Below are 22,287 nucleotides of genomic sequence, written 5' to 3'. Positions count from 1 at the left end.
GTCCAGCCCTGGATGTTGACAAATTGCTGACAAATTGTGGACAAACTTATTTATCTAAAGACAGTTTTAAGTCTCTGATTTGATTTGATTTGATTTGATTTTCACTGTGTTCCAAAAATGAACTGCAACCAGTTCCTGGAGGCTTATGGTAATGATTTGGGAAATGGTTGGTAATAAAATAAAGTATGTGATTTATTGTAAATGTTATTGTCACAAAATGTGAATTTGACATGTCATCACAGAAAGGTCATAGACATATTAATCTACACAGGATGGACATATTTGTCTGTTAGGGGTGTCAGTTCACTAGGGAAGTATGAAAACCATCTGTTTTTTGTGGCTAGTGTGAAAAATGCAACATAGCACAAAATAAATGAACAGAACTGAAGTCACTGCTATTGTACTAAAAAGACTAACCAAGCAGGAACCTCCACAGCTTCTGCTCTGCCTCCAAAGAACTGGCCATTTGCTGATTTCACCCTAGCTCCTCCCTTTTAACCAGATTTTAATTTTCCTCAACCCTAACTTCCAAGATGGTGATGGATTATAAACCCAAAGCCAATCTTAAAAACTTCAATGTTGGTGTCACATCAGTTTTTTACAGTCAGTCGTACAGTTAGTGGTAGTGCAACAGTGTTAATAATCCCATGGGAGGCATCATCTTGTCTGCCCATCAGCTAATTAGATTAGCCAGTAGTCCATTTCAACAGACTCCTTTTCCGTTCATGCATTAAATTGCATAATAGCTCTGTTATGGTGGCACCAGCATGAGCTCTAACAGAATAAAATGCTTACATCAAAAAAAGAAAAAGAACATCATGTAACAATCCTTCAAAGCTAGCTTTTATTTTGAAGAAAAGATGATCTAGTTTCCTGTTTTACTCTGTGCTTCTTGTGTTGTCAGGTTGCACAGCATCCTTTGTCTGCAGTTCCATTCCAGCTGCAGCTCCTAGAGCTTCAGTCAGATCACTGAACCTACACTGAATTTTTACAAATGGAAACTAACTAGCACTCTGTCAAATCTCTTTCCCTCTTTTAAAGCTCCTTGTTTTTCATATCAAACCCACAGTTATGTAAAGCTCAGTCTCAGTATCAGCAGGTACACCTCTTCCACCACTACATCTTCATGAGAAGAGGAAGCAGAAACTGTTCAGAAGCCCATGCTTTCCGAGCATGTGAATGACTTTGTTTGTTTTACATGTTTAAAAAGTTCTGATCTTTACAGGGTTAGGGTTCTGGGTTAGGGTGATGAGACAGTGATGAGATTTGTTTTGTGCATCCAAACAGTGTTTCCTTGTTGAGGAGCAGTGGAGGGAGAATAACACAAAGAGGGAATTTCTTACTAGAAAGGCTATTTTTGGAAGATGCCTATTTAATTATGCTAACTCCGACTGCTGGAGCATCATAGCTTGGGCTGAACCTCAGAATGCAGTGTTACGAAGAGTGATCACTTCACAGTCAAGTGTGTATGTGAAGGAGGGACAATCACAGCAACTGATGACAATGTCAAAGTAGATATGAGCATTTGAGTATTATATTAAGATAGATTTTTTTTTAAACGTGAACCTATCCTTTAGGAGTATGCAGATTTCATGAAATCATTTCATTAACTACTACAACAAAAACAAAAATAAGATCAAGGTGACTGAAATTTGTGTATAAAAGGATTCTGTTCGTTCTCCACTAACTCATACAAGACAATGAGAGGAGAAAGTTAGGGATGAAATATAAAGGCACACAGGTTGCAGCTTGCTCTGCCAAATGAGTGATTTTGTTAAAGGCCTACTGATTGTTATTGGTGATGCATTACCATGTAAACATCATTTTAATGTTGTCACTGGTCATGGTGGAGATTGTTCAAATTACTTTATATACTGCTGGGTAGTTTAATCTGTAACAATTCATCATATTTTATAAAATGACCATAGTTTGCTTATGTAAAAGCAGAAGCATAAAATAGAAATAGTGAAGACAAGTACATGGAAAAACATACATTGACTAATAATAGGAAGTAAATCACAAGTCAATACTGTTGTAATATAATGGTAAACTAAAGAATAATTGTGTGGTTAGTATATAAAATCTTTTTTTTGTACAAGATATTTTCTCAATGGATATTGGTTTGGTGTATTTTGCTCTTCAGAACAAGATTACAGTAAATATTCAGTAGAGATGTTAAAATTCTATTTCATTCTCCGCCAACAGGTGGCGCCCAAATGTAAATTATGTGCTGAAGAAAAGCTTCTCACGAACACTGAAACCAGCAAGTTTCTCACCAGCTTTCAGTCAACAGCCACGGAATAAAAATCAGCAAAGGTTACATGTAAATATTTATTTGCATTCATTATTAGTACCATATAGTTTCTGCTTCATGAATCTTCAGATAAATACAAGAACAAACTGACAGCTCTGTCAGCTAAACCCACTGCAAGGCACTGACATTGTCAAAAGGCTCTTCATGCAAACTCAAACTTAACAGAAAGGAATTGAGGTTAACCAAAACAGTAAAGTGTTTCATATCTTTCACATTGATTACATTATACATGTTAACTGTTCAGGCACTTTATGGAAACATTCGATCAATTCCCACAGTGAAAAACATTTTGGCTTGTTATTCAGTTTTCTCGACTTAGGACATTAAAATATTGTCAGTTTATCAGCACATACAAGTTTGGACTGCTGGGAGACTTTTTGTGGTTGAAGCATCATATATACACTCACTAGTGTTATTTCATCACTCAGCAGAACCAGGATCAGTACAAAAACCACAGTGGTTTTAATATGTACTTGGCTTGTGACTCCTTAAAATGAGTCAGTGTCTACTTGCAACCTTGTCGTAATATCTATGAGATGTGAACAGTTCCACCACAGAGATATTTTACATTCAAAATGGATTGTTTCAGAAGAGGTATGAATTTGTTTTACAAAAAAAAATGGACTTGTTTTTCTTCTTTTCTGTTCCATTAATCATCTTATTAAATTCATCTTGTGATAAATGGAGCTGTCCCCAAAAACTACAGATTAAAGGGAAAACCAGCATTTACTGTCTTAGTGGTGTTGAGCCACTATGAGCCGCCAGAGTAGTTTCAGTGCTCCTCGTCACTGATTCTCCAAGTCTCTTGAATCTACTGGAGGGTGAACACCATTCTTCTAAAAGATATTCCCTCATGTGGTGTTTTGATGATGGTGATGGACAGCGTTTATCATCCTGTTTCTATACTCATTTTTCAGGTTTTTTTCTTAAATTTGTCACACAGCTGTACGTTGGCAACTGTGTTAGAACACTTTAGTACAAATCATAGATTTTATATTACTGTAACTGTGCTTTGCTTTCTGAATCATAACTTTTTTTTGAATGTGATTTTACACCATTGATTTCTATTAATTTCAGTTCAGCATCAAAATGACCTTGCAGACTTGACTTTTGCTTTAGCTACATAATATAGAATTATTATACATTATAAATATAAATATATTATTATGTTTGATTCGTGTTGTATTGTAATGCAGCTGAAATAGCATTAACTTTCAACGATAATATAAGTTAATATCAAAGAAACAATCAAAGTAACACACTGTTCTCTGACACTGAAAAAGGAAAAAAGGAATTACTTCCTTGAAGAAGTTATTCGAAAAGTTTTGCTATTGCTACATAGCCAACATTAGCAGCTGTTTACTCAACTGTCTAGAAACTTCATAACTTTACCTTCAGCTATGTCAAGCAACCCTTGCTTCTATTCTATCACTGCTTTTTTTTTTAGCTGAAGTTAGCATACTAACCAGCTAGCCCGTCTGGTCGGCCTGTGCCGTCACTTTCCGATACCGAGTCGCTGTAGGGTCCAGCCTGGCCTGAAGAAGTAGCTCTGCTCAGAGGCCGTGACCTCTTATATTGTAAACACAACAATGGCTGAAGCTTTTGCCAAGACTGGTAAGTAAATAGCTGCTAATGCTTACGCTGGCTATGGAGGAATAGCAGAACTTACAAATACCTCCTTTAAAGGAACCACATTCAAAATTCCATTCATTTGTGGAGAATGAGAAAAAACAGTGAAGAACACCAGTTTGACCCTTAAAAGGAGAGAAGAGAAATCTATTCTTACCCCTAAAAAAATACCCCAGTGTTTTTTTTATCTTGTATCATTAGTACCACAACCAATAAAAATGGATAAGGGTTACACAGTGCTGGTAATCTATAAATGTCAGTTGACACCCTTTAGTGTCAATACAGTTTTGGAATATTGATTCATATTTTAACTTTTTATTGCTGATTATGTAAACCTTTATACCAGGGAGAGTGTTGTATCTAACAATAACCATAACACTGGAAAATCCATGAACATCTCATAACACACACTAACCCTTTTCCCTCCACCTCACACACACACACACACACACTGACAGAGCGCAGTGTACTCAGTGAACACTCTGTTCCACATGCTGCAAGTCTCACAGACTCTCATCTACAGCTATATTAACTCTTGCTGATCCTACCGACACAGCAACTGTACTGTATTATGTTGAACAGTGTGTAGCAGTGACAAGCTGATCGGCTTCCCATTGAGCTAACTTTAAACTAAATGCTTTCACCACAATGTGTCGAGGCCAAACAGCAGCCCTGACTTCAAAATTTCAATGTTACTTGTTAAAGGAACATTCCACCCTACACTAATGATCAGGACGTGCTGGTATTTTGTGATGACCTGCTAGGTGGAAGCTGTATTAAACTGATTTAAGGTGGAATTTTTCCTTTAAATGCTCAACTCTCTTTCGTTGAGAAAACATCTGAATCACATTATGCATGTTGCCTCTGAAGTCCCTGCTCTGTGGCTCCATCTGTGCATCACATGTACCAGGGTGTAAAGCTAAACCAGCGCTGTGTCCCAGTTCCATACTACATACTAGCTCTCTTAATGATTCGAATGCACAGTAAGAAAAAATAAATATACAGACAGCTGTGACTGTGCATGGTTTAGAATGTGTTTTGAGGGACTAACAGTGTTATACACTAAGGAAAGAGAGGAACTACTCTCAACTGGAATAAATAAACACATGACAATGTGGAGACAGCTCCAGAAAACGGAGGATTAAATCATTCTAAAAGCATTGTGCTCTGTTTTTTTTTTTTTTTTTGTGGCAATGAATGATTTTTGGCCATTTGAGGGAAACAAGCTGTACTATCGCTGAATACAGCAATGACATACTATCATCTTATGAAACTGATATGGCAAACAGCTGCCTGCACATACAGCAAACATGGAGCAACATTAGCATTTTCTGGAGTCGTGTTTCCATCCACCAAGTCCAATAATCACTTCATTCAGCTCTCCACTGACTCCAGAGTGAAACATCCAGTTGTTTAACTGCTAAATGCTCTATGATGTTTCGTAGCTGGTAACTAAATTGTAGCACTGGTGTACGCAGTAGTGTGCAACTGGGACACGTGTCAGGTTTGCCAAAATCTATAAGGGGTACGCAGTTATTGTTTTAATTCTGCTGCACATGAAAAGTAAAACTTGATGTTCTGAGAAAGCTACTGTGCCCTGGTTCTTCGACATGTGAGAATCTAAATACGAACTGTTACCAGTAGTTAATCTTTAAGTTGGAAATCAATATGATGTGACTAAATGTTTGATCTTTAATCACTGTCAAATGAACACTAGTCATTTGGTGGATCAGTGTCATCACTTATTAATGAATCAACAAAGAAAATAACTTCTGTAAACGAACATAAATTAAGAGACTGGGTAATCCAGGAAGCGGATTTCTCAGCCAGTTTAAGGAAACATCTTGATGCAACTCCTAAACTACCGATCATGCGTTACTACTAAGTAAGCTACTGCAGCATCAGCTATACTAGGTAACTTCATACTTGAGGAGTGGCAGCAACATGTAAATGTGTGAGTTGTTCAGACTTTCAGATACTTAAGTGGAACCAGATTTCCCCTGGACTGTAATAACACTTGCGAATAAAATCACGTGGGAAATTCAATATTTCACATATTTCCACATGTGTATCTTAAAACTCACGTGGTAAAAAAAAGAACATATATGTGAATGCCAATTTTACATGTGATTCACATTCACATGTAAATCTAAGTTTCATGTTAAATCTGCGTTTCACATGTAATCCCATATATTTCAGGTGGCAATTGACTCTACATGGGCTTCACACATTACACCATGACAATGTTCCCATGTGCACATGTGATCACGGGAAATTCCTGATGATTTTTCTGTAAGGGGAGACCTTAACTTTGATACAAGTGATCTGAGATTAATTTAGGGAAAAGCGAAGTATCTACAGCCTGAAGCTACAGTTGTAGACCCACTTTGTGAATCGGGTTGAAAATAGTGTATTTTTTCCTGGTGCAGCTCTTCTATTAAAATGTGGTTTTGCTGATTCAAATTCAGCACATCAAGCTAAAAGCAAACTTGTGCAGTTTTCTGGCTTCCTTACCTCCCCTGATGTGACTGTCTGTCACCACCAGAATGCCTGCACTGTGCAAAACCAGGCCCAGATTCACTGTGTACAGGGGACGGTGCACTCTACCATCAAAATGAGTCCACATGTTTCACAAACTGTGCAGACAAAGTAGAATGCTACTTATGAGAGCTGGTTTTTAAAAAAAACAAAGCCTCTTTTGTGTTCAGAGGATTTAATTATCTGTCAACTCCCTAATGTTTCCAACTAAATTTTTTACATGTGTGGCAAGGCGTGTATAAAAACATTTTGCAACCCACAACTGTTGCGCATGAGCCAGACATGACTGCTCATGTGCAGCTCAGAGATTCAGGAGATGGTTGGTTTATACAGAGAAGCCTCTGTATAGGGAACAACATAATGTCAGCAAATCTTAGTGAATCTGGTTTCTGTTTTCCAGTTAGGTCCAAATTTATGAGATACAGTATGTTCAGGCCCTGGCATCAGCCCCTCTGTCCTGTGTGGTCTCTTGGTGATAATGTCTTTGTCATTCATGTTTTAACTATTACCTGGATGCTCTGTTTTAGCCGGTAACCAGCTGAACTGATATGGTTCCCGGGGCACCAGCAGATCTAGGTCAAGTCTCTTCTGTTCTTTTTCACTGTTAACAGTCCTGTACCCGAGCAACGACATGGCCCCTTTACACACCTCCTGGATACGTTTGACCTTGCTGTGAGGCAGCATTGTGCGCCAAGCCTGGGACACATCAGTGGCATTTCGGGAAGTGATTTTAAAGGCATCTCTCTTGGCACCTTTGCCTTTTCCATGGGTCACTCTGTAGATCCACTCCTCCAACTGTGAGGTCGCCTCCAGACCGGCAAATTCATACATTGCAGTTATTTCCTCGAGTGGGTCGCGTGCCACATCCTCGTAGCGGACCATTTTGTAGCGGCCTTTTAGAAATGGAGGGGGCTTCAGGACGGCCCTCTCATTTATGCGCACATGGCTACGACAGATTTCCTGCATGACTTCATACTGCACCTCGTCTGCTGGTATGTTTCTCTGCTCCAAGACGGTAGGGTCGTCATATACGAAGGCATGGACCGACTGCTCTCTAGACCGCAACACGGCTCGTGGGTCTCGGACCAGGTGGATGATGCGGAGGTCTAGACTTGGGTCCTGCAGAAGTGGGTAGAGGGATTCCAGCTCAAAAAAACGCACTTCTTTTAACACCACGTGACTGTAAGTGCCGCAGGCCTCCTCTACCGCCTGCAGGCCTCTGGCGTCACACGTCTTGGAACACTGAGCCTGATTGCTGAATTGGTCGCGTGGTGTGAGAGAACAGGCCGGCGGTGAGCACATTCCTCGACTGTGACTCCACATAAACAAGTTGGAAACGTTGTAGTGCTCTGGGAGGTAGGAATCCATCACTGAGAAGTCACACTGGAACAGACTCCGAAACAGATCCCTCAAGGCCATTCGCAGCACCCGCGCCCTGGGTTTGTGGAGTTTGGTCCACAGATGCCAACCAGGCTCCATAAGATAGAAGACAGATGGGTGCTGGTTGAACACCTGACCGAGGAAGGATGAGCCTGATCGCCATGACGACAGCAGAAGAACGTGAACCTTGTTGTTGGAGGGAGCAGAGCCGCAGGGACTGAGCTGGACATACCAGCCGCAGAACAGCACCACTGCTGCGCCCTGCAGGATCACCAGGAAGATCATGGTGCTGAGGCTCACTCTGCAGCGGGGCATGATGGGTGATCACTGGCAGTGTCCGCTGGTTGATGTGGATCTTTCTTTTTTGTCTCCTTCGGAGCTGTGTGTTACGGCTGCTGCAGAAAAGACAGACAGAGAGAGAGGGAGAGAGAGGGAGAGAGAGATAGAGGGGGGACAGGAAGTGAGCAGGAAATGCATTTTTTCACAGTCCTTGCAAATGTCTGCTTAGCAGCTCTTACAATTGTTATTACACAGCAGATGATGAAAAGTGAATCAACTATCAATAGTATTGAAGACAACTGCAACCAATGATACAACTGGTCTTTGATGTTTGCAGCAGCTGCATTAGACAGTTTCAGGCCGCACTGTAAAAGTTAAAAATCCTTATTAATTAGACCACCTCCCACTTTAAGGGAGGAACTTAACAAATGTATTAATTAATATAAGGCCATGACTTCTCCATTCAACAGATGTATGATCTGTATTTGAAAGGGACATAAAAAGACGACGAGTTTAAATAAAGATGTTTATTACTAGAATTACTTATACAGGATAAATGCGATGTCTTATAATCACCATGATGAAAACTGGAGAAAAACAACAGTATTAATCAATAGCTGATACAATAAACTGTAAACAATCGTGCAATGGTGGGAAAGAATATGATAAGACTATTTACTATACGGCTAAAATGTCTATGAGTGAAACTGGATTATTAAAAGATGAATTCATTTGCCTGCAGACTTTTCTCTGAAGGATTCTCTCTAAGCGGTCATTGGCAGATCGTGTCATCTACCTGATCTCCTGCTGGTTGATGCCAGATAAAGCTCTAATTACAGTACTTAACTTTTGCTAGATGACTTTAGATGAGTATGGTGTTCAAAAATGAAATCATGATAATTATTAAAAGGTTAGAAAAATATTCTGTGGTCCTTCAGATTCAGCTGGCATTGACTTGGTTTGTAACATAAAAGGTTGTAGACAAAGAAAAGGAGTGATTATAAATGAAACCTTCTTTATAAGAAAAAGAAAAGAAAAGCCATCAAGTTGACCATGGAAGCCGACAAGGGAGCCTCCAGATGGCTGTGGCTCCAGAGGAGTGACACGTGGGCCAATGCTGCTGGGACACATGCCAGAGCCTGATCAACTCTGGCTGGGTCGCCCAAGTGAGGGTGTATGACCCTGAAAGACCGAAAACACCAAGTGACCTCAGGAACATCACGTATGATGTGTCCATGTGCACTCTTGGATATATCTTTAATCAATAATCAAAAGGTTACAAAGATATTCTGAGGCACTTCTGTCCTTCTGATTCAGCTGGCACCGACTTCGTCGCCCCTGTGTCTGCAGCTCACTCACTCCTTCGAGTTGCAATGATTGGCTGAGTAGCATCATGTGACCAGTGCTGTAAAGGCTAATTTAATAAATTCTCAATAATTCCAGATAGGACAGCGTCTGGGTCTGGACCGCAGCCCACCTATTACGGACCTCTGTCCTAAACTGTTCCACTGGCTATTCAATAGGATAGAAATTTGGGAATTGAGTTAAATTACATAAAACATTACATGGATTACAAACTAGTTGGATAGTTAATTAATTATCTTTTGTCTCTGTTTCCTCTCCAGTTGATGGTTTGATGATGAGGAGACTAAGAAGGGTCCATAATTTTACATGTCCTTACTATGAACTTCTCTAGTAGATTGATGCCAGGACGGGCACGTCCACACAACAAAGTTTTCATTTTAAAATGGCGTTTTCAAACAAAAACGAAAACACACATCACATGACTATTCACATACACTAGGCATGCACAAGCCGGTGTAAACAGGAAGCAGATTGTCTTCCCTGCAGTTAATTAGTCGAACAAAATACTGCAAATGAGGAACAGCAAAGACAGTTGTTGCGTTAAAATGCTGAATTTAACTTTTAACACTTGTAATTCATTATCACGTTGTACCAGGCTGATCAGACCCAATCAGGAGAGACCGCAGGTATCTACGTCATCTATTCAAAAAGTCTCCGTTTTAGCCCGTCCAGACTACAACACAAACCCAGAGTTTTCAAACTAAAACAGGGTCAACAGCGTTTCCAAAAGTGTCGGTTTTCGGTTCTCGAAAACTCCAGAGTCGTGTGGACGAGAGGTGAAAAGGTAGCAAAGGAGATGCGTTTCAAAACGAAAACGTAGTAGTGTGGACATAGCCACAGACTCAAAAGCTGGGAAAGCAAAAGGCTGCTGTTTGTTGTGAATGGAATGGACGTTCCAGGGGAAAGTTGAATTTAACGCAATGCAGACAACCAGGCTTTTAACCAGAAGCACGGCTGTTTATTACTCTGCTCCACCTGGGCAGCCCTTTATGATGGAGCCACATGCCCTCCCCAACAGCAGGAGAAAAGAAAAAAAGACCACGGACCATCACAGACTGCTGTCTGATGAGCACACATCTGAACACATCCCCACCCCTACCCCTCTCCCCCTGAGAGGATGCTGAGGAGGAGATACTCACTCCAATTCTACCACCAACCTCCACCCTTCATGGGTCGAGGAAAGGACCAATGACAGAGGTGAAAGTGTTTTTTTTTTTTTACCCTATTTTCTGGTCATGGGGCAGATATTGTGGTATATTGTTTACTGATGTAGCATCTGAACCTCCACATTGAAAAATAGACCGTTCCACATGTTGATGTTAAAACACTTGCTGTTATGTATCCAACCAGGTGAGTGGACACCCAAAGATCTGCCAGGTGGCAGCCACTCACCCAGTGATGTGTGTGAGGAATCTTCAGCATTGGTTTGCAAGCTCCACATTCCCACCTTGAGCAATATTGTCTTTTGGAGCTCACTTTGTCTGGATGCTTCGCTTTAGTTTGTCGTCAGACTAGGATGCTTGTAGTGTTATTCATACATTCAACCTCTAGGGCACCTCCGATACTTATGGCATTGTAGAAACTCTTTACTGAAATATCAGTTCTCGTCACGTCCCTATTTACAATATGTACTTTATCGCATTCATCATAACATAAAAGATCGCTCAAGCAGTGTTCTCTCTCTCACAAACACATTGGCGATGGACCCGCCTGTCATAGTTGGACTGACTGCACTGGGAGAAATCCTGCCACATCAGTGGCCCGTGAAGATATTCGTAATGTTTTTACTGTCCCTGTCTGTCTTTATTATGTGTGTCATTCAAGGTATGCATGAGAGTGTGCTGTGTGCATGCGGTGGGACTGGTTTCACTGGATATGTGATCAACCGCCACTAATCCGATCCAAATACAACCTCATGCTGTGAGAAACACTGAACACTGTACGTGCAGTTTTACGCTGTTTTGTGAGCATTTTTTTTCCTCTTGGGTTCATTTGTTAGAGGTTGACTTCATACTATGTCCTTCACACTAGGGATGCCCCAGGATTGATCATTATCATTATCGGCTGATTTTCATAAAAAATAAGTGATCAGTAGATCGGAATTAATACCTCTTGTCAGCGATCACCTTAAAACCTGTGATTAATACTCTGGTGTCTGTGGCTGAGAGAAGCACTTTGTGCTGTGTGGTGTAGTCCCGCTGGCATGCGACAGGCCACCAAAATAAAACAATATGTTGGCCGTGTGGAACTTTTACAAAGTGTCTGCGACTGATATTATGTGCGCCATCTGCAATGCCACTAGGGATGCCAAAATGATTGGTATCAGCCATGGATCATCCGATCTCACTCATAGATGCTCGATATCTGTGGCCAAAGAAAAACGTGATCGCGGTATCCCTACTTCACACTGTCTTATCAGGCTCTGAAACACCAGATTCCACAGGTAATCACTGTTTTTCAATACCAGATTACATGAATAGTGAATTGTGCTTGGCGGCAGTTTTTGAGGACGACCACTGCGCCTTCTGTTATTGGTGGTATGACTCTTCCTATACGTCCTAATGACTGCTGTTTCAGCTTATCTTCAGTAGCCCACTGGTACTCTCGTGCCCTCTCCCATCTTTATCAAGTCACGCAATCTGGTGTCTTACTTGCTCATTTCCTCAGCATGTGGAGCCATGTTGCAAGAGACATAAATAGGGCTGCCGCGATTAGTTGCTATAATCATCCACATGCCGCTGAAAATACGTTAAATTGACACATTGTTTCCTATACATTGATTTATTTGTGGTGGCCAGTCACTATATAAACATTAACCACTGTATATTTAGCTTCTGTTTTATCATATATGGTCACACTGCTTCTATGTCTTGCACTCTCAGGGCGAGAAAAGGCTGTAAACACACACACAAACACAAACACAAACACACACACACACACAGAAACAAAAACACACAAACACACACACACACACACACACACGGAGAGGCTGTGCTGGACACAGAACCAGTTGAAGTAAAGATTATTGAAAGATTACTTGAGGAGGAAAAGCTCAAACAAAAGCTGCCTGTATACAAGTCTAACTGATTATTTAAAATTAAAAATGATAATTAAAAAACCCAATTCTTTAGTAATGATAGGAACCAGTAATAGTCTGAGCTGACTTTGGGAGGATGAGCTAAGTCTTGCTTAACCAGTGTTATTTTGTGATTATTATGTTTTATGGCGCACAGTGAAATCAGTCACAAACATGTGAAGGATTACTTCACGTGTAAATGTTGTCTGTTCATTAGTAGTAGTAGTAAGTTACTTTATGACTATTATTAATTATTTATTAGCCTTATCTGGAAATCATCACAGGTGTGGTCACTTCTGTTGCAGTGCTCACAGATGTCATTTTGTTGCATGGAGGTTGTATTTTGGAGTCAGTATTTTGAATATGGTCTATCTAACCTGTTTGTATTCAATTATACGTGAGGTCAAATACCCTACACTTCAACAGGAAGACTTAAAGAACATAAAGTACTGAGGTGAACCAGCTACGTGGGACACGTGTGAGCGGGAGAGTGTGTCTGGGGGAGTATATGTGTGAAAGATGTTTTTCCATATTCAATGTGCAGTGATAAGTTACTATTACTTTATCTTATTCATGTTTTTCCTATTAATTGGAATATTTGGAAAAAAGTCCACAGGTCATAATGTTTCTCTGTGAAGTGTCGGAGTGAAAAAGGCCTGTGAGAGAGAACGTAGACCATCATGGGAGGATAAAACTCTCCAGTGACAGAGAAATTCTTCTCGGGTTAGATCAGAGGGACGGACAACAACCACACCTACTATGTGCTCTGCCGCCACTAATCCGATCCAAATACAACCTCATGCTGTGAGAAACACTGAACACTGTACGTGCAGTTTTACGCTGTTTTGTGAGCATTTTTTTTCCTCTTGGGTTCATTTGTTAGAGGTTGACTTCATACTATGTCCTTCACACTAGGGATGCCCCAGGATTGATCATTATCATTATCGGCTGATTTTCATAAAAAATAAGTGATCAGTAGATCGGAATTAATACCTCTTGTCAGCGATCACCTTAAAACCTGTGATTAATACTCTGGTGTCTGTGGCTGAGAGAAGCACTTTGTGCTGTGTGGTGTAGTCCCGCTGGCATGCGACAGGCCACCAAAATAAAACAATATGTTGGCCGTGTGGAACTTTTACAAAGTGTCTGCGACTGATATTATGTGCGCCATCTGCAATGCCACTAGGGATGCCAAAATGATTGGTATCAGCCATGGATCATCCGATCTCACTCATAGATGCTCGATATCTGTGGCCAAAGAAAAACGTGATCGCGGTATCCCTACTTCACACTGTCTTATCAGGCTCTGAAACACCAGATTCCACAGGTAATCACTGTTTTTCAATACCAGATTACATGAATAGTGAATTGTGCTTGGCGGCAGTTTTTGAGGACGACCACTGCGCCTTCTGTTATTGGTGGTATGACTCTTCCTATACGTCCTAATGACTGCTGTTTCAGCTTATCTTCAGTAGCCCACTGGTACTCTCGTGCCCTCTCCCATCTTTATCAAGTCACGCAATCTGGTGTCTTACTTGCTCATTTCCTCAGCATGTGGAGCCATGTTGCAAGAGACATAAATAGGGCTGCCGCGATTAGTTGCTATAATCATCCACATGCCGCTGAAAATACGTTAAATTGACACATTGTTTCCTATACATTGATTTATTTGTGGTGGCCAGTCACTATATAAACATTAACCACTGTATATTTAGCTTCTGTTTTATCATATATGGTCACACTGCTTCTATGTCTTGCACTCTCAGGGCGAGAAAAGGCTGTAAACACACACACAAACACAAACACAAACACACACACACACACAGAAACAAAAACACACAAACACACACACACACACACACACACGGAGAGGCTGTGCTGGACACAGAACCAGTTGAAGTAAAGATTATTGAAAGATTACTTGAGGAGGAAAAGCTCAAACAAAAGCTGCCTGTATACAAGTCTAACTGATTATTTAAAATTAAAAATGATAATTAAAAAACCCAATTCTTTAGTAATGATAGGAACCAGTAATAGTCTGAGCTGACTTTGGGAGGATGAGCTAAGTCTTGCTTAACCAGTGTTATTTTGTGATTATTATGTTTTATGGCGCACAGTGAAATCAGTCACAAACATGTGAAGGATTACTTCACGTGTAAATGTTGTCTGTTCATTAGTAGTAGTAGTAAGTTACTTTATGACTATTATTAATTATTTATTAGCCTTATCTGGAAATCATCACAGGTGTGGTCACTTCTGTTGCAGTGCTCACAGATGTCATTTTGTTGCATGGAGGTTGTATTTTGGAGTCAGTATTTTGAATATGGTCTATCTAACCTGTTTGTATTCAATTATACGTGAGGTCAAATACCCTACACTTCAACAGGAAGACTTAAAGAACATAAAGTACTGAGGTGAACCAGCTACGTGGGACACGTGTGAGCGGGAGAGTGTGTCTGGGGGAGTATATGTGTGAAAGATGTTTTTCCATATTCAATGTGCAGTGATAAGTTACTATTACTTTATCTTATTCATGTTTTTCCTATTAATTGGAATATTTGGAAAAAAGTCCACAGGTCATAATGTTTCTCTGTGAAGTGTCGGAGTGAAAAAGGCCTGTGAGAGAGAACGTAGACCATCATGGGAGGATAAAACTCTCCAGTGACAGAGAAATTCTTCTCGGGTTAGATCAGAGGGACGGACAACAACCACACCTACTATGTGCTCTGCCCCACCCTCTAAATGAATGAATAGATCAGTGAAAAGAAAAGGTAGCATGCATGCAGCATGTTGCTTGTACAGATGTTTTCTTATTTTTTCCCCTCTCTAAACATGCAAGTAGATTTGTGGATCTGTGGATTTACTTTATTCATGCAGCTACTTTTCTGAATGCTATCAGTCAGCAACGCGACAGTTACGCAGCAACTCCACAGACCAATTGTTTACCATTACTGATTACCCAGCAGCCCAGAAGGTAGATGGAAACACTGACAGGGCCAACGAGCTGTTTCTTCAGCAGACTCGACATTCAGCCACTGATCAAAAACCACCTGAGGAGGTTGTAGCCAAATCAGTGCTCTGTCCTCTGACCATGGTTGTTAAGACAGACCACTGGTTACTATCACCAGGGGCACTGAAGATGGTGGTCCGGACGAGTTAGTGAGTGGTCTGTGGATCAGCTATTGTGGTTCTAATCAAATCTAATATAAAATATGTAAAATAAGCTGAAACGCTTCCGAACATCTCTGAAATTCTTGACTGACAGTGACATCTGAAGGAGTGTACACGCACACACCTGCATTTGCAAATTTTCCAATGCGTGAGAACTGGCCACACCCTGAGTTACCCTGAAGCTGGTGGTTGACGTCAGGAGATCCATGACTCCTGCTTTCCATCAGGGGAGAGATGGTGGAGATGGTACAGGAGTATAAATACTGGACTAGACCAGGAAGGGGGCCAGCTCAGTCCTGGGGGGGGGGGGGGGGCTGGACCTTCTGCACCTAGTCGCAGCTCCACCGAACGTCACAGGACGTCCTTCCTTCCTGAGACCATCCAGCAAGGAAGGACCCGATATACAATTCCCCCCCTTTATCCACATCTCCATCAGTGAAGCTACTGTTCATTTAATAATCGACTGTTACATTACACTTTTCATTCAGTTTACCTTTGCACATTACGATTAATTTGCATGTTTCTATTTTTTGTACTTCTGTGCATACTGTGATTACATTGAACTTTTTGCACAATTGCATTTGTACATTTTTCTATTCACTAACTGTGTGTTTATTATTATTACGATTGTATATTAGTTTTTGTTTTGTTTTTTACTTATTCACTTGCTCTTTCTTATCAACAAAGTCATTTCCTGTGAGGATCATGATTTTTTTCTAATTCTGATGGTGAAAAAAGAATGAAAAGACACAGTGTTGCAAAGGACTGTCCTTCAAAGTTTCCAGTGGAAGACCAAGATTACTGCTGACTGAGGTGATCCATGCGAGCATACCATAATCTGTTGTGCTCATTTAACAAGCCCTGACATGTTCTCCTCACCTTCAGACCCCCAGGATACAAAGGTAAACACAAGACATCGTTGCAGAGCCTTCCTCCTCTGTCTTCACTCCCCTGTCACCCTCTCATTCGACCATCAGCGTCTTCTCTTCACACCGATGCATATTATCATACACTCAGACTAAAAACCCTTATCTGTTGTAATATTCTTCTTCTTATTATTATTATTATGTATTATTATTCTCCCTATTGGCTGTTCTCGTCTCCTTTTACATGTCCAGGAGAAGAGAACAGCCAATAGGAACACTCTCTCTCTCTCTGTAAATACCTGCGATTGGCCAAAGTCTCACTTAATCTCGAGTCTGAAAAGTTTGAAAACAGAGCCAAGAGAAGGTGCAGACGTCTAGTTTCTCTCTCAGACCACTTGAATTACAATATGCTGAAAGATGATTATGGAATTTCTGCCTGATGACACCAAAATATGTGTGTCTACTCCAGCTTTAAGATAAGATATACTTTTTTGTCCCTGAGGGGAAATTTACTATATAAGATGTATGAATACTGCTCATCTTGTAATAAATAAATAGACATTAAAAAATGTATGTATGTATGTATGAGGTCGCAAATTTACAGTGCGTGAGAACTAACCACACCCTGAGCTACCCTGGTGTTTGTTGGGTGTCATTAGGAATGAGCTGTCACTTCCCTGGGACTAGAGATGACTATAGTGTTATTAATATATCAATCAACAAGTTGGTGGCTGCCACACCAGTTCTGCTCACATGAATATGTTGTGCTTCTACATTTGTTTGTGTACAGTGTGAAGAGGATGACCTGAGGTAACCCTGTACTACAGTGGTCTTGAGGAGGCATCCCATAATCTTTACCTGTTGGGACCTGTTTGTTAAAAAGAATAAAACTATTGGTACCACTAAGACGACCCTTATAAAAGACTTGGTTTATAACTAGTTTATTATTTAGCTTATTAACACTTTATAAATCATTTATAAGCTGTTATAACACATTAGATAAAAAGAGTAACAGTGGCCTGTTCCTTGCCAAATAGTGAGTCCACGTGTATCTGTACAGTTCAGCCTCCTATCTTTTACTGAGCTCTCTTTGTTTTCTCCATCATCAGCATTTGTAGCTGCAGCTTCATCACATTTGTTCAGTTACTAGTAATGAAGCACCGTCAGCATCTTAATGCTCAAAAGTTTCATTTGACAGATCAAATAATGGCAGATCACATGTTGTTTACCTTGTCATGCTCTCAGCAGCCGTCCTCATTCTACTCACAGCTGCTGGTCACATTGTTTGCTCAGTGGAGATTAACACGGAGATGCTGTCTGCTGGTTGCTCTCTTCTTTAGCACTTTCTTTAGAGGGTCAAGACATGAAGCCACCTCAGTCCTAAGCATGTTTACATTGTCCCTTTCTAAACACATCATTACTACAGATGTTAAAGCCACCGCCTGAAGTCATTGTTAGCAGATGGGCATGCTGGCTGGAAGCGTGTGACTGTTCAGACACGGCTGAAAATGGAACACCATTCAGGACTTAGTTCTGATGAGGGCAGGTAAGACCCATTCATTTCTTATTGCATACTTTCTAATTGCTGAAACGAGTCGAAGGGGCTACCAGGGGCGTGAACTGGTAACACACCCTGTCTCCTCCACTCAGACCTGCTGCAGGTTTCCTAAAGGGGAGGGAGGTGGAGAAACCCACGAGACTCAGTTACAGGAAATAATGCCCAGTGCCCAGTCTCCTTTCTCATCTGTCTCTCGTCCTGTATTTCAGATCTGAGGAAGAAGTCATTCGGTTTGCCAGCTCTGACCTATTTATCTAGAGAGGCAATCTGTTCCCTGTTAGAGTTTGTGTTAATTCTGTTTTTCATAGAATCCCATAACCTTTTATTGAGCTGAAGCTCTGTTCACTGGCAGATTGTTTCTCCCTGAGATGTTCTTTTTTGAATGTTGCCACACCCCCATGCTCTTTGTTCCTGAAGGCCAGCTTCTTTTTCTCAATACAGACTTTAACTTCCTGGGTAATATGTGGCTTGTTACTGGGGAAGTGCAAAATATCCTTTTTGGCCACAAAAGTATTAACACAAAAGTTAATGTAAAATCAATCTGAAACTATTTTAATAATTGATACATTTTTACTAGAATAAGGGTAACGTCTTTGGACGGTTGACTGAGTTTTTCTGTCATCTTTTAGGAAACTATAACAGGCATTTTTTATTATTTTCATACATATTATAGACTGAATAATTAATCAAGTAATCAGTGATTAATGGAGAAAATAATTGGCACATTAACCGATAATGAATTTAATCATTATTCACAGAAATGATTACAAAAACCTCACAATCAGGTGAAGACACATTTTGAGTTACTAATTCTGACACTGGTTTTCAATTCACTAAGGCTGAGAAAGAAAACTCTCATGTAAACACAATGAGGCACCTAACACTGGAAGTTTCAGTCCTCATGAGCGGGCACATATAACTCCTCCAAGTGGGCACGTCTGTGAGTCATTGGGACTGGATCCAGATTAAGGGCCGTTTCAAATAACTTTCTATGTCCTTGAAATCTGCATCATATTGGATTGTTCAGCAGTTCTGCCCAGCAGGTAGAAGTTAACAAGAAATCGAATAAAACCCTGAAGAACATTTGAACGAGAAAGTTCCTGCTAAACTAAATTGTTGAAGCAGCTCCAAATACAATATTCTTATCCCTTTGTCATCCATTGTTATGAAGTATCACAGGCATCTGCACACAAACTATGTACCAACATTAGTGCGACTAGAATGTTAAACCAGGCCTGCATGGCTTCAGAACGTATTCACACCCCTCACTTTTTGCACTTTGTAATGTGTTGTAGATTTCATTGTAAATTGATTTTAAAAAAATTACAGTCAATAGGCCATAAAACAAGTATTTAGTATTTTCAAAGATTGTCATCTGCTAATGCTAGTGAGAGTCTACATTAGGGATGGCTTTTGATATCCAGATTCATGTTGGATCCATTTCCAAGTTGGTAAAACACCCAGATTTGTTAAGCTCTTTAAATTCATGATCTCTCTGAGATATATCCTCTTTTACTGTACAGGCATTTGCAAAGAAAAACAACTGGTGATCGATACAAACACCTGCTAAATTAGCGACACAGTTGCTAACACGGACTGACTGAACATGGCAGACTGATTTAACTGGTTTCACAGAAGTAAACTGAACAACTTCCACGTGCAATATTTGCAGACGAGTACTCACGACAAAAAGGGAAATAAATATTTATCTGCCATCCATTTTGCTAAAGTATGAGTTCTGTGGCCTTTTTGACAAGGCCTATGTGCCTCAGCCTGCTGCCAGTGTTACTACATGCTCTGTGACACAGCAGATTCTGTAACTTCTGTAACAACTTTGTCCTCAAGTACTGTTTGGTGACTGTGTGCAGGCAGGAAGATTTATTTAGTTGATATTTTCTAAATGAATAAGTAAAATTCATATTAAAAATACATTCTGTTACACAAATCACAAATAGTAATGAAATTGCTCAGTTGCAAGGTTTTGCACCTAAAGCTTTTGTTGTTCTGCTTATTTCTTGAAAATGCAGTTACTCAGAAACATGCTGTGTAAATCTGCTTGTTGTGCTAAGCTTTCTACATGAAAGGACATTAACCCAACAAGCCTCTCAAAGTTGTGTCAGGATGCTGTCCAGCTGCACCGAGCGGCCTCAACTATCAGTGGTAAGAGCACTGTGCTAAGACGATAAATAAACTCCTCAGCCAGCACTGCCTTTAATATCAGCCTCAAACAGCTGCTCCTTTTCTCAACTCGTCTGGTTAGATGACTGCCTTCAATAAATTATGCTAAACACTGCACAGACATTTCACAGTGATGTGATGGTAATTACAAGTATATGAGATCAGGCCACTAGTCGTAATACAGCAAGCAGCCTTTTTAAGACAATTTAAATCAAAGCTGTTTTGTATCAATGTACAACAGTGTTTGAATACTGATGTGAGCACATTCAGTTTGCATGTGTATTATAATAACCAGGCTGAACTTTACTGATTCAAGAAATTTTCAATAATGGCTGTTGACTTTCAGTGGCATGGAATCATGATAACATTAATGGGGCCGCAACTAACAATTATTTTGTGTGTTTTTTTTCGATTAATAAATTATTTTACTGTAAAAGGTCAGAAAATAGTGAAAAATGCCTGTTATATTTTTCCAGTTGCTAAGTGATATCTTCAGATGTCCAAAGATATTCAGTGAATGTTCATGACTGACAAAGAAAAGGACATTTTACGTTACTTCTGCTGTAAAAATCAATAATTCTGAAAAAAAAATAGTATCTACTGAAAAATAGACTTGTTTTTCGTTTTTATAGAGTTTCGTCTTATATATAATAAATAGGCCTAAAAGAAAAATAATCCCATAAATGTTATATTTCATTGCCCAGCAATGTAGTCCCTAGCTCCTCACAGCGGACTCGCATTACCTCTGTGACCCTGTTCTCTTCTCCAGGGGCATGAGGAGTCGCTGAGCCGGGACCGGGACGCCCCGGGAGGACTTGGAAGTGAATCAGGAAAGTCTCCAACGAATGTGGGATTTAAATCTTAAGGCTGAAGTTATTTCTATTCACCCCAGGGACATATTCTCGCCCAGGTAAAATTACAGAACCGCCTGGTCCAGGTGTTAGCTGCACAAACTCAGACAAAATGGGATTAATGGGTATGTTATGGAGTAGTGGAGTCCTGTGTCTATATCGGGGTGGGGGTGGATAATACACATAACTGTCTTTATGCATTTAGCCACAAAGCAAACCGCTACTTTCCGCATGTGTCTGAATTGTGAGGACGAAAAGTGACGAAGTTACTGATGCGTTGCCCGAAAAAGTGCGTCCGCTATTAGCTGCCTCACACCGGTCCCACGGAAACTAACGGCACAACTGTCCTGTCCGGAGAGGAGAGGAGAGGATGTAGACTACTTCTTTTCTTTCCCTCGCGACATTTAGCAGAAAAACCTTACCTTGAGCTTTGTTTTCTGTCTTGCTGCTTGGCCACAGAGCCGGTGCGCAGTGCTCTCTGTCCGGACACCCCGCGGTGCTCTCAGCCCGCAGCTGCTCGACTACTTTCACTGTTCGGTTTTTGAGACGTGGCCTGCCGGGCGGACTGGCAGCGGGCTGGGCGGGGTGTAGCGGAGCGAGCGGGACCCGAGACAGTTACAGCGTCTCAGCAGCAGGAGGACAGAGGTAGCGTGCTGCGAACTAACCTCTGAGCTCCTTTGTTGCATCTGCTGAGTCATGGCTACGCTTACAGAGCCTCCACAGGTCGGGACCACTGACCGTTGATCCTTCTCTCCTCAACACACTGCCCTGTAACAAATGACTGCATCTAATAGTGATCTATACTGATTGTCCCTCTAAGCTTCACATCATTTCATTTCAATACATGTTCAAATGATCCAACATCCCAAAGATTAGAGAATAAGTCCAAAAACTGAAAACAGGTTTGTTTCCATCAATCAATTAATCAATCAATTAATCAATCAATCAATCAATCAATCAATCAATCAATCAATCAATCAATCAATCAATCAATCAATCAATCAATCCATCAACCAATCAATCAATCAAACTTCATTTGTAAAGCACTTTTCAAACAGGTTAGTGCAGTTCAAAGTGACCGG

At 40.5% G+C, this 22,287-nt stretch overlaps 1 protein-coding gene across 2 annotated transcripts; it reads right to left on the bottom strand.

Annotated features, from left to right (window-relative positions):
• Window positions 1-2,317: 2,317 nt before the first annotated feature.
• chst6 (carbohydrate sulfotransferase 6) lies at window positions 2,318-22,080 on the bottom strand. Of its 2 annotated transcripts, none has more exons than XM_056388301.1 (2): window positions 21,628-22,080; window positions 2,318-8,256 (listed from the first exon to the last, which is right to left on the bottom strand). In XM_056388301.1, the coding sequence occupies exon 2, from the start codon at window positions 8,174-8,176 to the stop codon at window positions 6,980-6,982; it is 1,197 nt and encodes a 398-aa protein (XP_056244276.1). In that variant the 5' UTR covers window positions 8,177-8,256; window positions 21,628-22,080; the 3' UTR covers window positions 2,318-6,979. The 2 variants fall into 2 exon arrangements, with proteins under 2 accessions (XP_056244276.1, XP_056244277.1); XM_056388302.1 differs by having other exon boundaries at window positions 2,318-8,253.
• Between the last annotated feature and the right edge of the window lie 207 nt (window positions 22,081-22,287).

This window comes from Seriola aureovittata, chromosome 10 (assembly GCF_021018895.1).
Source record: "Seriola aureovittata isolate HTS-2021-v1 ecotype China chromosome 10, ASM2101889v1, whole genome shotgun sequence".
NCBI lineage: Eukaryota > Metazoa > Chordata > Actinopteri > Carangiformes > Carangidae > Seriola > Seriola aureovittata.
Note: the sequence above shows the minus strand (reverse complement) of the source record. Positions and strands in the feature narration are given on the sequence as shown.

Coding starts and splice junctions, on each gene's coding strand:
- chst6 (XM_056388301.1), bottom strand. CDS start 8,176: ATGCCCCGCTGCAGAGTGAGCCTCAGCACCATGATCTTCCTGGTGATC.